General features: G+C 60.1%; 1 protein-coding gene across 1 annotated transcript in view; it reads right to left on the reverse strand.

The window, feature by feature from the left end:
* Nucleotides 1–13,154, reverse strand: part of OT_ostta02g00160 (Polyketide synthase, KR) — a gene marked incomplete at both ends in the record, with an annotated part of 17,131 nt that extends 3,977 nt beyond the window's left edge. Inside the window, one exon of the mRNA XM_022984963.1 lies at nt 8–13,154. Within this exon, the coding sequence (XP_022840661.1) occupies nt 8–13,154 (13,147 nt within the window). The remainder of the gene's footprint in view (nt 1–7) is intronic.
* Between the last annotated feature and the right edge of the window lie 95 nt (nt 13,155–13,249).

Below are 13,249 nucleotides of genomic sequence, written 5' to 3' on the forward strand. Positions count from 1 at the left end.
GGGTCGCCGAGCGACGTACCAGTGCCGTGCATTTCCAGCCGGCCGATCGTGCGCGCGTGCAGACCAGCGCCAACAAGCACGTCGGCCATGAGTGCTTGCTGTGACGGCCCGTTTGGAGCGGTGAGCGAGCTCGATCGGCCGTCTTGGTTCACGCCCGTGTGCTCGAGTTGCGCCAGGGCGATATGGGTGGGTGATGGATCGTTCGCATCGCGTGCGAGAGCGTCCACGTCAAGAGACGTATTCGATGTCACGCGAAGGACTACGCAACACTCACCCTTGGCGTATCCGTCTGCACTCGCATCTAGAGTCTTGCATCGACCGTCGTACGAGAGCATGCTGGCCGCCGCGCCCACGCGGAACGTCCCCACACCCACATTCACGCTCACGCCAGCGACGAGGGCATCATCGCACTCTCGGCCACGCAAGTACGCGCTCGCAGTGTGTGCAGCGACGAGCGATGACGAACACGCCGTATCCACGCATACGGACGGCCCTCGAAGACCGAATGTGTACGACACGCGACCGCAAAGCACGCTTAAAAGTGACGAAACTGCTGAGTATGGTCCTGGTGCCGGCATGTAGACTCGGCACAAGTCGGCGTATTGTGATGTCCAAGCACCCACTGCCACGGCTGTTGATTGGTGCGTTGACGCCTCACGTGTCGGCGTCCGCACTGCAGCGAATGCATTCTCCAGGAGCACACGCTGCTGCGGGTCCATCAATTGTGCCTCACGCCTGATTATCGCGAATGCTTCGTGATCAAACGCATCTCTTGCAATAAAGTACGCAAAATGAACAAGATATCGCGAGCCGAACTCGATAGCTGGCGTGCTCGACTGATTGAGCGTCGGCATGGATATATGTTGGAGCTCGTTGAGACATAATGCGCCCGCTTCGTTCACTACTTTACTCAAAGCAGCACCCGTTATGTTGATTGTGATGGCGGCAACTGCCTGTGATGATGGTACGTTCATGTCGCGTGGTAGATATTTCGAGACGGAAACGGTACGATCTGCTCTCGTCGCGTATGTACCTGATACGTCTGCGTAGCTCTCGGTTGCACGAAGTCTCGGACTCATCGAACGTGCAACGAAAGAAGAAAACATAAGACCCGCACGTGGCAACGACGCAGGTGCTATCTCGGTGAGACCGGAGCGGTGTGTACTTGCGCGTATAGCGGTGACAACTGGTGTGAAATCTGCGTCTATCGAACACGGAGGCACAACAACACTCTTTGCAGCGAAGTCCGCCGTCTGGTCTTCCATCGCGTGCACATCTTCGGCGTTATTTGCATGAGCGCCCAACCGATCTGATGGCGATGGCGTGGTTGAGCCCGCCGTGTTGACCATGACTGTCTTCAAATATCCCACTATGGCTGTTATTGTCGGGTAGTCAAATGCCAACGTAGCTGGCATCGTGACGCCTGTGTCTCTCTGCAACGCGCCACCGAGCTCCACGGCGGCGAGCGAGTCGAGACCTTCTTCCATGAGTGACGCGTCCGAGGACACATCCCTGCCCAGGGCACGCGCCACGGCAGATGTAACGAGCTGGCGTACGCTCTCGTCGGACGCCGGACGCGCGCCTGTGGCACCTTTCTGGCTGACTGTTGCTCGCACATCTGTGCTCGCCGCTGGCTTTGTACGGTACTCTGCAACCAGCGCGCTCGTGTGATTGTGCGTCTTCGAGAGCACAGTCCACTGGAATGGAACAACAGCCAACACAGCACCAGTGGCCCACCATTGGGTCGTTGTCATCGACTCGTGCAGAGCGACGCGCACGGCTGCAAGTCCCGCGCGTGGATCAAGCACGCCGATCCCAGACGCACGTGCATGTCCGAGCACGGCGGGGTTCGAGAGCGCCATCCCCGCGCCATCCCACGCACCCCACTGAACAGCACGCACGGCGGTTCCTCGGCGCCATTCGCGCGCGGCTGTGGCATCCAGCGCGCCATTCGCCGCGCTGTAGTTGCACTGACCTGGACTGCCGAGCAAGGATGCCACCGATGAGAACAGCGCCGTGTGGTGTCCGCCACGTGCACCGCTCACGCAGTAGTCAAGTAGCGCGTGCGCTGAAGCCACTTTGGAGGACCAGACGTGTCGATGCGCTGACGCAGACTGGCGCGCGGTCAAGGCGTCTCGCAGAACGCCGCCGGCGTGTAGGACACCGCACGCGTGCGTACGTGCGTACGCGTACTCGCCACCGTACGATACCTCATCGCTCGCGCACGCATCGACGCGGATTATATGTAACGCGCCCAGTTGTGGTTGTCCACCAGACGCCCAGCGTAGCAGCGGCGACTCCCCTCGACCACGACGACCCGTTAAGTAGGCGTGTCGGACACCGCGATGCGCGTACCACGCCGCTGATGTCTGGCCAAGAGCGCCAAGGCCGCCCGTGACAAACACACTCGAGGCCACAGGCGTGGGCAGAGTCGCGCACGTCCACTTGGCGCTGCGCTTTGCTGCGGCGAGCGTTCGAGATCCAAACGCTGGAAGCAGCCGCTCCACGCAGAGCGCTCCGGCATCGGACACTCCCGCGGCGCTCGCACGTAGCACACCTTCGGGTGCGATGTGTGAGACGCTCGTTACGCTCAAAGGCGTGGAATCACCGCGCTCTTGCACGGAGGACTGTACGACGGCACGCACGGCGCTTCCCAAAACACGGCACAGCGCGGCGCGCGTGACTCGTGTGGACGCGTATGCCGCTTTTTCCTGCGCGTGGCCACTAGCTCGTACATGCGCACCTGCGACATGCGAACGAGCGCCGGGGCCCTGGAGCAAGGCGACGGCCCAGAGACTGGCGCACGCGTTGGGTTGCGTGGATGGCAGCATGGAGCCATCGCCGCGACCGCCTCGCCGATGATGCGCCCAACTTGCACGGCGACCTGACTCGACTTTTGCGCGTGAAGCAGCGCGCGTCGCGGCATCGTATCGCGCATACTGTCGCACGATCCCGTACAGTACACGAGGGGCGATGGCGGCTTGCGACGACGATGCACGTGGGTGTCCGCGATGCTGCAAATTGGGCACGCCGACGCCGCCAAGCCGCCGCGCAGCCAGATCTCGAACCCCACAGCATCTATGATGCGCAGTAGGAGTCGACGTGTCCCAGAGGTGATGGTGCGAGCGTCGTGTGGTGCGATGCGGCGCGTCATCGACGTGCGTGGTGCCGACGAGAGCGAAGCGCGCACTGTGGATGATTGATGGGACGCCGTGCGCGCGGACACCGCCGATGGTCGCTGGGACAAACGGGCTCGCGTCCGACACTCCTCGACCCGCCGACGGCGTACACGCGCTGAGCGCGTGAAGCGCGGCGTCGAGCGCAGCAGGCGATGCGTGATACGCTTCCGGTAACGTCGACGTCGGCTGCGCGCGCACGGTACCGTACGCCCAACGAGCCGAGCGGGCGTCTTGTCTGGGTGTTGAGTGTGACCAGCGCAGGCGATGAACGGCGGCGGAGATGAGAGCTGCGCGCGCGGACGCTGTCTCGGCCGCTCGGTGTGCAGGAGCTCGGACGATCCTGGATGTGCTGCGGGCGCTGGGCACGGCTTGAAGACGCGAACCCGTCGACGAGGCCGTGGACGCGCCGACGCTAACGCGCGCCACGCCTACAGGCGTGACGTCGCAGAGAACCTCCAATGCTGATGTGTGCAGCTCGAGAGGAGCGACGAATGATACACTCGACAGCGCCATGTGTGCATGCGGGCGCTCCACGAGCGCCTCACCCATGGCGCGACACAGCTCAAGGTGCGCGGTCCCTGGAAGCAAACGCTTCAAGCCAACGGCGTGGTCGAGCATGCCATTGAGAGCTACACTTTTGCCAAGGCGCACGCATGAGCGCGCGAGCACTGTCGGGAAACCAGCGTGCCGCAGGCCATGGATCGAGGCAACAAGACAGTGGCTCTCGGGAGCGCACCAGTGTCGATGACGCTCCCACGCACGTAAAGTCGTGTTGCTCTGAGTGGTGTGCCCATGTAGAATATTGTGGCTCGCGACCGGTCCTTGAGTCACGATGGCGTGCGCGTTTGTGCCTTGGAAGGCGAAGCCACTCACGCCGGAACGCCGCACGCATGCTGTCGCATCGTTCGCAGCCGATGCCGTAGATGCGCTGTGAAGTGGACGCGACATGCCTTGTCGCGGAAGTACCAGATGTCTCGCCCCTTGGGACTGCGCGTGGCGGCGAGCGGCGGCCTCCACGTGAGGATTGAGCTGGCGCAAATGGACCAGCGCCGCTGTGGCGCGCGTCGTTACATGTGCTGTCGCGAACAGCAGCCCAACGACGCCTGCTCCTGGTTCGCAGTGACCAACGCGAGGCTTAGCGCCTTCAAACGTGAGCGCTCGAGCGCTCGAGGGCTGGGACTCCATCGACGGCGACGCCAGAACCTCAAGAGCGGCGCCGACCTCAATGGGGTCGCCGAGCGACGTACCAGTGCCGTGCATTTCCAGCCGGCCGATCGTGCGCGCGTGCAGACCAGCGCCAACAAGCACGTCGGCCATGAGTGCTTGCTGTGACGGCCCGTTTGGAGCGGTGAGCGAGCTCGATCGGCCGTCTTGGTTCACGCCCGTGTGCTCGAGTTGCGCCAGGGCGATATGGGTGGGTGATGGATCGTTCGCATCGCGCGCGAGAGCGTCCACGTCAAGAGACGTATTCGATGTCACGCGAAGGACTACGCAACACTCACCCTTGGCGTATCCGTCTGCACTCGCATCTAGAGTCTTGCATCGACCGTCGTACGAGAGCATGCTGGCCGCCGCGCCCACGCGGAACGTCCCCACACCCACATTCACGCTCACGCCAGCGACGAGGGCATCATCGCACTCTCGGCCACGCAAGTACGCGCTCGCAGTGTGTGCAGCGACGAGCGATGACGAACACGCCGTATCCACGCATACGGACGGCCCTCGAAGACCGAATGTGTACGACACGCGACCGCAAAGCACGCTCAATGCAGAAGCGACGCCTGAGTATGGTCCTGGTGCCGGCATGTAGACTCGGCACAAGTCGGCGTATTGTGATGCCCAAGCACCCACTGCCACGGCTGTTGATTGGTGCGTTGACGCCTCACGTGTCGGCGTCCGCACTGCAGCGAATGCATTCTCCAGGAGCACACGCTGCTGCGGGTCCATCAATTGTGCCTCGCGGTGATGAATACCAAGCATGCCGTGGTCCATGTCCTCAATGCGCAGGAGGATTGGTGTGTGACGCACGACAAATGGCTCACGTTCTTCTGGATATGCCTCGTCAGGATCCAATCGTGCGCGAGGCATCACCGTGCACAGGTCAAATGACCGTCCTACGGCGTCATCTGCAATGTACCTCTCCGCTGAAGACGAGGACGTCAGACCAACGCGCACGTATGTCATCTGTTGGTGCACGTGTTCGTCCATGTACGAGCCTCGAGCGTGTGGGTGCATAGTCTTAGTGTGGACTCTACCTCGCGCCAGCGTTCGTGTGCGCACGTCTTTGGCGTTATTTGCATGAGCGCCCATCCGATCCGATGGCGATGGCGTGGTTGAGCCCGCCGTGTTGACCATGACTGTCTTCAAATATCCCACTATGGCTGTTATTGTCGGGTAGTCAAATGCCAACGTAGCTGGCATCGTGACGCCTGTGTCTCTCTGCAACGCGCCACCGAGCTCCACGGCGGCGAGCGAGTCGAGACCTTCTTCCATGAGTGACGCGTCCGAGGACACATCCCTGCCCAGGGCACGCGCCACGGCGGATGTAACGAGCTGGCGTACGCTCTCGTCGGACGCCGGACGCGCGCCCGTGGCACCTTTCTGGCTGACTGTTGCTCGCACATCTGTACTCGCCGCTGGCTTTGTACGGTATTCTGCAACCAGCGCGCTCGTGTGATTGTGCGTCTTCGAGAGCACAGTCCACTGGAATGGAACAACAGCCAACACAGCACCAGTGGCCCACCATTGGGTCGTTGTCATCGACTCGTGCAGAGCGACGCGCACGGCTGCAAGTCCCGCGCGTGGATCAAGCACGCCGATCCCAGACGCACGTGCATGTCCGAGCACGGCGGGGTTCGAGAGCGCCATCCCCGCGCCATCCCACGCGCCCCACTGAACAGCACGCACGGCGGTTCCTCGGCGCCATTCGCGCGCGGCTGTGGCATCCAGCGCGCCATTCGCCGCGCTGTAGTTGCACTGACCTGGACTGCCGAGCAAGGATGCCACCGATGAGAACAGCGCCGTGTGGTGTGCGCCACGTGCACCGCTCACGCAGTAGTCAAGTAGCGCGTGCGCTGAAGCCACTTTGGAGGACCAGACGTGTCGATGCGCTGACGCAGACTGGCGCGCGGTCAAGGCGTCTCGCAGAACGCCGCCGGCGTGTAGGACACCGCACGCGTGCGTACGTGCGTACGCGTACTCGCCACCGTACGATACCTCATCACTCGCGCACGCATCGACGCGGATGATATGTAACGCGCCCAGTTGTGGTTGTCCACCAGACGCCCAGCGTAGCAGCGGCGACTCCCCTCGACCACGACGACCCGTTAAGTAGGCGTGTCGGACACCGCGATGCGCGTACCACGCCGCTGATGTCTGGCCAAGAGCGCCAAGGCCGCCCGTGACAAACACACTCGAGGCCACAGGCGTGGGCAGAGTCGCGCACGTCCACTTGGCGCTGCGCTTTGCTGCGGCGAGCGTTCGAGATCCAAACGCTGGAAGCAGCCGCTCCACGCAGAGCGCTCCGGCATCGGACACTCCCGCGGCGCTCGCACGTAGCACACCTTCGGGTGCGATGTGTGAGACGCTCGTTACGCTCAAAGGCGTGGAATCACCGCGCTCTTGCACGGAGGACTGTACGACGGCACGCACGGCGCTTCCCAAAACACGGCACAGCGCGGCGCGCGTGACTCGTGTGGACGCGTATGCCGCTTTTTCCTGCGCGTGGCCACTAGCTCGTACATGCGCACCTGCGACATGCGAACGAGCGCCGGGGCCCTGGAGCAAGGCGACGGCCCAGAGACTGGCGCACGCGTTGGGTTGCGTGGATGGAAGCATGGAGCCATCGCTGCGACCGCCTTGCCGATGATGCGCCCAACTTGCACGGCGACCTGACTCGACTTTTGCGCGTGAAGCAGCGCGCGTCGCGGCATCGTATCGCGCATACTGTCGCACGATCCCGTACAGTACACGAGGGGCGATGGCGGCTTGCGACGACGATGCACGTGGGTGTCCGCGATGCTGCAAATTGGGCACGCCGACGCCGCCAAGCCGCCGCGCAGCCAGATCTCGGACCCCACAGCATCTATGATGCGCAGTAGGAGTCGACGTGTCCCAGAGGTGATGGTGCGAGCGTCGTGTGGTGCGATGCGGCGCGTCATCGACGTGCGTGGTGCCGACGAGAGCGAAGCGCGCACTGTGGATGATTGATGGGACGCCGTGCGCGCGGACACCGCCGATGGTCGCTGGGACAAACGGGCTCGCGTCCGACACTCCTCGACCCGCCGACGGCGTACACGCGCTGAGCGCGTGAAGCGCGGCGTCGAGCGCAGCAGGCGATGCGTGATACGCTTCCGGTAACGTCGACGTCGGCTGCGCGCGCACGGTACCGTACGCCCAACGAGCCGAGCGCGCGTCTTGTCTGGGTGTTGAGTGTGACCAGCGCAGGCGATGAACGGCGGCGGAGATGAGAGCTGCGCGCGCGGACGCTGTCTCGGCCGCTCGGTGTGCAGGAGCTCGGACGATCCTGGATGTGCTGCGGGCGCTGGGCACGGCTCGAAGACGCGAACCCGTCGACGAGGCCGTGGACGCGCCGACGCTAACGCGCGCCACGCCCACAGGCGTGACGTCGCAGAGAACCTCCAATGCTGATGTGTGCAGCTCGAGAGGAGCGACGAATGATACACTCGACAGCGCCATGTGTGCATGCGGGCGCTCCACGAGCGCCTCACCCATGGCGCGACACAGCTCAAGGTGCGCGGTCCCTGGAAGCAAACGCTTCAAGCCAACGGCGTGGTCGAGCATGCCATTGAGAGCTACACTTTTGCCAAGGCGCACGCATGAGCGCGCGAGCACTGTCGGGAAACCAGCGTGCCGCAGGCCATGGATCGAGGCAACAAGACAGTGGCTCTCGGGAGCGCACCAGTGTCGATGACGCTCCCACGCACGTAAAGTCGTGTTGCTCTGAGTGGTGTGCCCATGTAGAATATTGTGGCTCGCGACCGGTCCTTGAGTCACGATGGCGTGCGCGTTTGTGCCTTGGAAGGCGAAGCCACTCACGCCGGAACGCCGCACGCATGCTGTCGCATCGTTCGCAGCCGATGCCGTAGATGCGCTGTGAAGTGGACGCGACATGCCTTGTCGCGGAAGTACCAGATGTCTCGCCCCTTGGGACTGCGCGTGGCGGCGAGCGGCGGCCTCCACGTGAGGATTGAGCTGGCGCAAATGGACCAGCGCCGCTGTGGCGCGCGTCGTTACATGTGCTGTCGCGAACAGCAGCCCAACGACGCCTGCTCCTGGTTCGCAGTGACCAACGCGAGGCTTAGCGCCTTCAAACGTGAGCGCTCGAGCGCTCGAGGGCTGGGACTCCATCGACGGCGACGCCAGAACCTCAAGAGCGGCGCCGACTTCAATGGGGTCGCCGAGCGACGTACCAGTGCCGTGCATTTCCAGCCGGCCGATCGTGTGCGCGTGCAGACCAGCGCGAACAAGCACGTCGGCCATGAGTGCTTGCTGTGACGGCCCGTTTGGAGCGGTGAGCGAGCTCGATCGGCCGTCTTGGTTCACGCCCGTGTGCTCGAGTTGCGCCAGGGCGATATGGGTGGGAGATGGATCGTTCGCATCGCGTGCGAGAGCGTCCACGTCAAGAGACGTATTCGATGTCACGCGAAGGACTACGCAACACTCACCCTTGGCGTATCCGTCTGCACTCGCATCTAGAGTCTTGCATCGACCGTCGTACGAGAGCATGCTGGCCGCCGCGGCCACACGGAACGTCCCCACACCCACATTCACGCTCACGCCAGCGACGAGGGCATCATCGCACTCTCGGCCACGCAAGTACGCGCTCGCAGTGTGTGCAGCGACGAGCGATGACGAACACGCCGTATCCACGCATACGGACGGCCCTCGAAGACCGAATGTGTATGACACGCGACCGCAAAGCACGCTTAAAAGTGACGAAACTGCTGAGTATGGTCCTGGTGCCGGCATGTAGACTCGGCACAAGTCAGCGTATTGTGATGTCCAAGCACCCACTGCCACGGCTGTTGATTGGTGCGTTGACGCCTCACGTGTCGGCGTCCGCACTGCAGCGAATGCATTCTCCAGGAGCACACGCTGCTGCGGGTCCATCAATTGTGCCTCACGCCTGATTATCGCGAATGCTTCGTGATCAAACGCATCTCTTGCAATAAAGTACGCAAAATGAACAAGATATCGCGAGCCGAACTCGATAGCTGGCGTGCTCGACTGATTGAGCGTCGGCATGGATATATGTTGGAGCTCGTTGAGACATAATGCGCCCGCTTCGTTCACTACTTTACTCAAAGCAGCACCCGTTATGTTGATTGTGATGGCGGCAACTGCCTGTGATGATGGTACGTTCATGTCGCGTGGTAGATATTTCGAGACGGAAACGGTACGATCTGCTCTCGTCGCGTATGTACCTGATACTTCTGCGTAGCTCTCGGTTGCACGAAGTCTCGGACTCATCGAACGTGCAACGAAAGAAGAAAACATAAGACCCGCACGTGGCAACGACGCAGGTGCTATCTCGGTGAGACCGGAGCGGTGTGTACTTGCGCGTATAGCGGTGACAACTGGTGTGAAATCTGCGTCTATCGAACACGGAGGCACAACAACACTCTTTGCAGCGAAGTCCGCCGTCTGGTCTTCCATCGCGTGCACATCTTCGGCGTTATTTGCATGAGCGCCCAACCGATCTGATGGCGATGGCGTGGTTGAGCCCGCCGTGTTGACCATGACTGTCTTCAAATATACCACTATGGCTGTTATTGTCGGGTAGTCAAATGCCAACGTAGCTGGCATCGTGACGCCTGTGTCTCTCTGCAACGCGCCACCGAGCTCCACGGCGGCGAGCGAGTCGAGACCTTCTTCCATGAGTGACGCGTCCGAGGACACATCCCTGCCCAGGGCACGCGCCACGGCGGATGTAACGAGCTGGCGTACGCTCTCGTCGGACGCCGGACGCGCGCCTGTGGCACCTTTCTGGCTGACTGTTGCTCGCACATCTGTGCTCGCCGCTGGCTTTGTACGGTATTCTGCAACCAGCGCGCTCGTGTGATTGTGCGTCTTCGAGAGCACAGTCCACTGGAATGGAACAACAGCCAACACAGCACCAGTGGCCCACCATTGGGTCGTTGTCATCGACTCGTGCAGAGCGACGCGCACGGCTGCAAGTCCCGCGCGTGGATCAAGCACGCCGATCCCAGACGCACGTGCATGTCCGAGCACGGCGGGGTTCGAGAGCGCCATCCCCGCGCCATCCCACGCACCCCACTGAACAGCACGCACGGCGGTTCCTCGGCGCCATTCGCGCGCGGCTGTGGCATCCAGCGCGCCATTCGCCGCGCTGTAGTTGCACTGACCTGGATTTCCGAGCAAGGATGCCACCGATGAGAACAGCGCCGTGTGGTGTGCGCCACGTGCACCGCTCACGCAGTAGTCAAGTAGCGCGTGCGCTGAAGCCACTTTGGAGGACCAGACGTGTCGATGCGCTGACGCAGACTGGCGCGCGGTCAAGGCGTCTCGCAGAACGCCGCCGGCGTGTAGGACACCGCACGCGTGCGTACGTGCGTACGCGTACTCGCCACCGTACGATACCTCATCGCTCGCGCACGCATCGACGCGGATTATATGTAACGCGCCCAGTTGTGGTTGTCCACCAGACGCCCAGCGTAGCAGCGGCGACTCCCCTCGACCACGACGACCCGTTAAGTAGGCGTGTCGGACACCGCGATGCGCGTACCACGCCGCTGATGTCTGGCCAAGAGCGCCAAGGCCGCCCGTGACAAACACACTCGAGGCCACAGGCGTGGGCAGAGTCGCGCACGTCCACTTGGCGCTGCGCTTTGCTGCGGCGAGCGTTCGAGATCCAAACGCTGGAAGCAGCCGCTCCACGCAGAGCGCTCCGGCATCGGACACTCCCGCGGCGCTCGCACGTAGCACACCTTCGGGTGCGATGTGTGAGACGCTCGTTACGCTCAAAGGCGTGGAATCACCGCGCTCTTGCACGGAGGACTGTACGACGGCACGCACGGCGCTTCCCAAAACACGGCACAGCGCGGCGCGCGTGACTCGTGTGGACGCGTATGCCGCTTTTTCCTGCGCGTGGCCACTAGCTCGTACATGCGCACCTGCGACATGCGAACGAGCGCCGGGGCCCTGGAGCAAGGCGACGGCCCAGAGACTAGCCACATTTGCTTTCACCTTCGGCCACAACATTTCTCTAGTGTCCCATGTTTGACAAGCTGTTTCATTACCCAGACGTACCGACTCAAATGTATGTGCTATTTTACGTTGAGTTACTGTGTGATAAACTACTCTTGCAGCTTGTGCACTTGTAGCGACTGTTTTCAGGCACTTCGTTGTGCTATGTGTCGTTTTGCAAATCAGTCGATTTACGTTCGTTTTCACCTGTAGACCGTGTGGAGATGGGGTTTCAACTATGTTATTTGTTTCCACCACACAAGGTGACGCATTTAGCATTCGTAGCTTGGTTCGCTTTGTTGTTGATGCTGTAGTTGCATACTTTGATACGCTAGTGTTCACAATAAGCGCCGGCAATGTGCAACTTGTTGCGTTGGAAGCATGCTCTCTGGGGTTAGCTACACATGTTGGCGGACTCATCACGTACACTGAGCACTGGAAACTGGCATCTATAACACACGCGTGATTTGCTCTTTGAAACTGAACAAGTGATGATTTCGCGACAATAGTTGCAGTCAGGGCTTCAATTCCTTGTGCAAATTGGTCTAGTAATGCGTGAAAGTGCTTCTGCTCGTGACAGTATTGTTTACTTGAGAAGCGTAGGTGACCAATACTGCAATGTCGAATATTGTTCGGCCTCGGAGTAGAAATTTCATGTCCTACTTTCAGAATACCACCTGAAGTAATTTCAGTGATGATTTCATCAGCCATCTTCAATTCTAAAGGAAGCATAAATGCGATGTTTGACAGAAGATTTGGTGAAGCACTTGAATCCACATATTTGACTAGATCAGATTGAAGCTCGAGATGAGCTGTGGCAGGCAGAATACTTGAACTTGATATGCGATGATCCAAGCATAGGTACAGCGCCGAATTACCAGTAGTAGGTAAGATATGTAGAATTCTGTTGAGATACTTTGCATTAAGACGTCCAGAGAAAACAATATCAGCTCGAACAGTGCGCTCTGTGTGCAACTTGATCCAGGCACGCATTGTTCTAAGCTGCACAGGTATTGTCGCCTTAACAACGTGATGAATCATGGTCGCCATCGCATTTGTGCCCTGGAACGCGAATGAACTAACTGTTGCGATCGTTGAAGAAGAGCACGACATGAAGCCAGAACATGAACGCGGAAGTAAACTCCTTTCCAGGGAGTTGTAAATGTGTTTATTCACGGCCTTCAAATGAGGCTGGCCGTGCAAGTTATTCTGATATCCCGAAACAAAGGCAAGTATCGAGCTGCACAATCCAGACGCGGGCTCTGTATGGCCACGCATGGATTTCTCTGCTAAATAGGTTTTGATCAGAGGCAGTTTACTCAGAGCAGAGTCTGCAGCAAATACCTCGATTGGATCGCCAAGGGGAGTACCGGTCCCATGTGTGTATAAAGTGATTGTATCGCACTTCGAGAAATTAAATGCGTCGTCTATAAGAGCGCTCATGAGTATACGCTGTGATGCTCCGTTTGGTGCTGTCAAGCCACTCGAAGTGCCATCTTGGTTCACCTTACACGCCATTTGAATGCGATGACAGAGGATTTCATCACGATAGTGAGCGGAATCACCGAACTGAAATAGTAAGACATTACACGCTTCACTCCGAACGTAACCATCAGCACCAAAGTCGAAAGTCTTGCAACGATATTGATCTGATAACATACCGGCAACGTGGAAACGAAGCGTCATCGTAGTCGTCAAAATCAGGTTGACACCACAAACGAGTGCCATAGAGTCTTGGAGGCTCATAGACGTACTGAATGCATGTTTTAAAGCTACTAAAGAAGAGGAACATGCCGTATCCACAGTTACAGCACATCCTTTGAAATCAAAGTGATACGCGA

This window comes from Ostreococcus tauri, assembly GCF_000214015.3.
Source record: "Ostreococcus tauri WGS project CAID00000000 data, contig chromosome 02, whole genome shotgun sequence".
Classification (NCBI taxonomy): Eukaryota; Viridiplantae; Chlorophyta; class Mamiellophyceae; order Mamiellales; family Bathycoccaceae; genus Ostreococcus; species Ostreococcus tauri.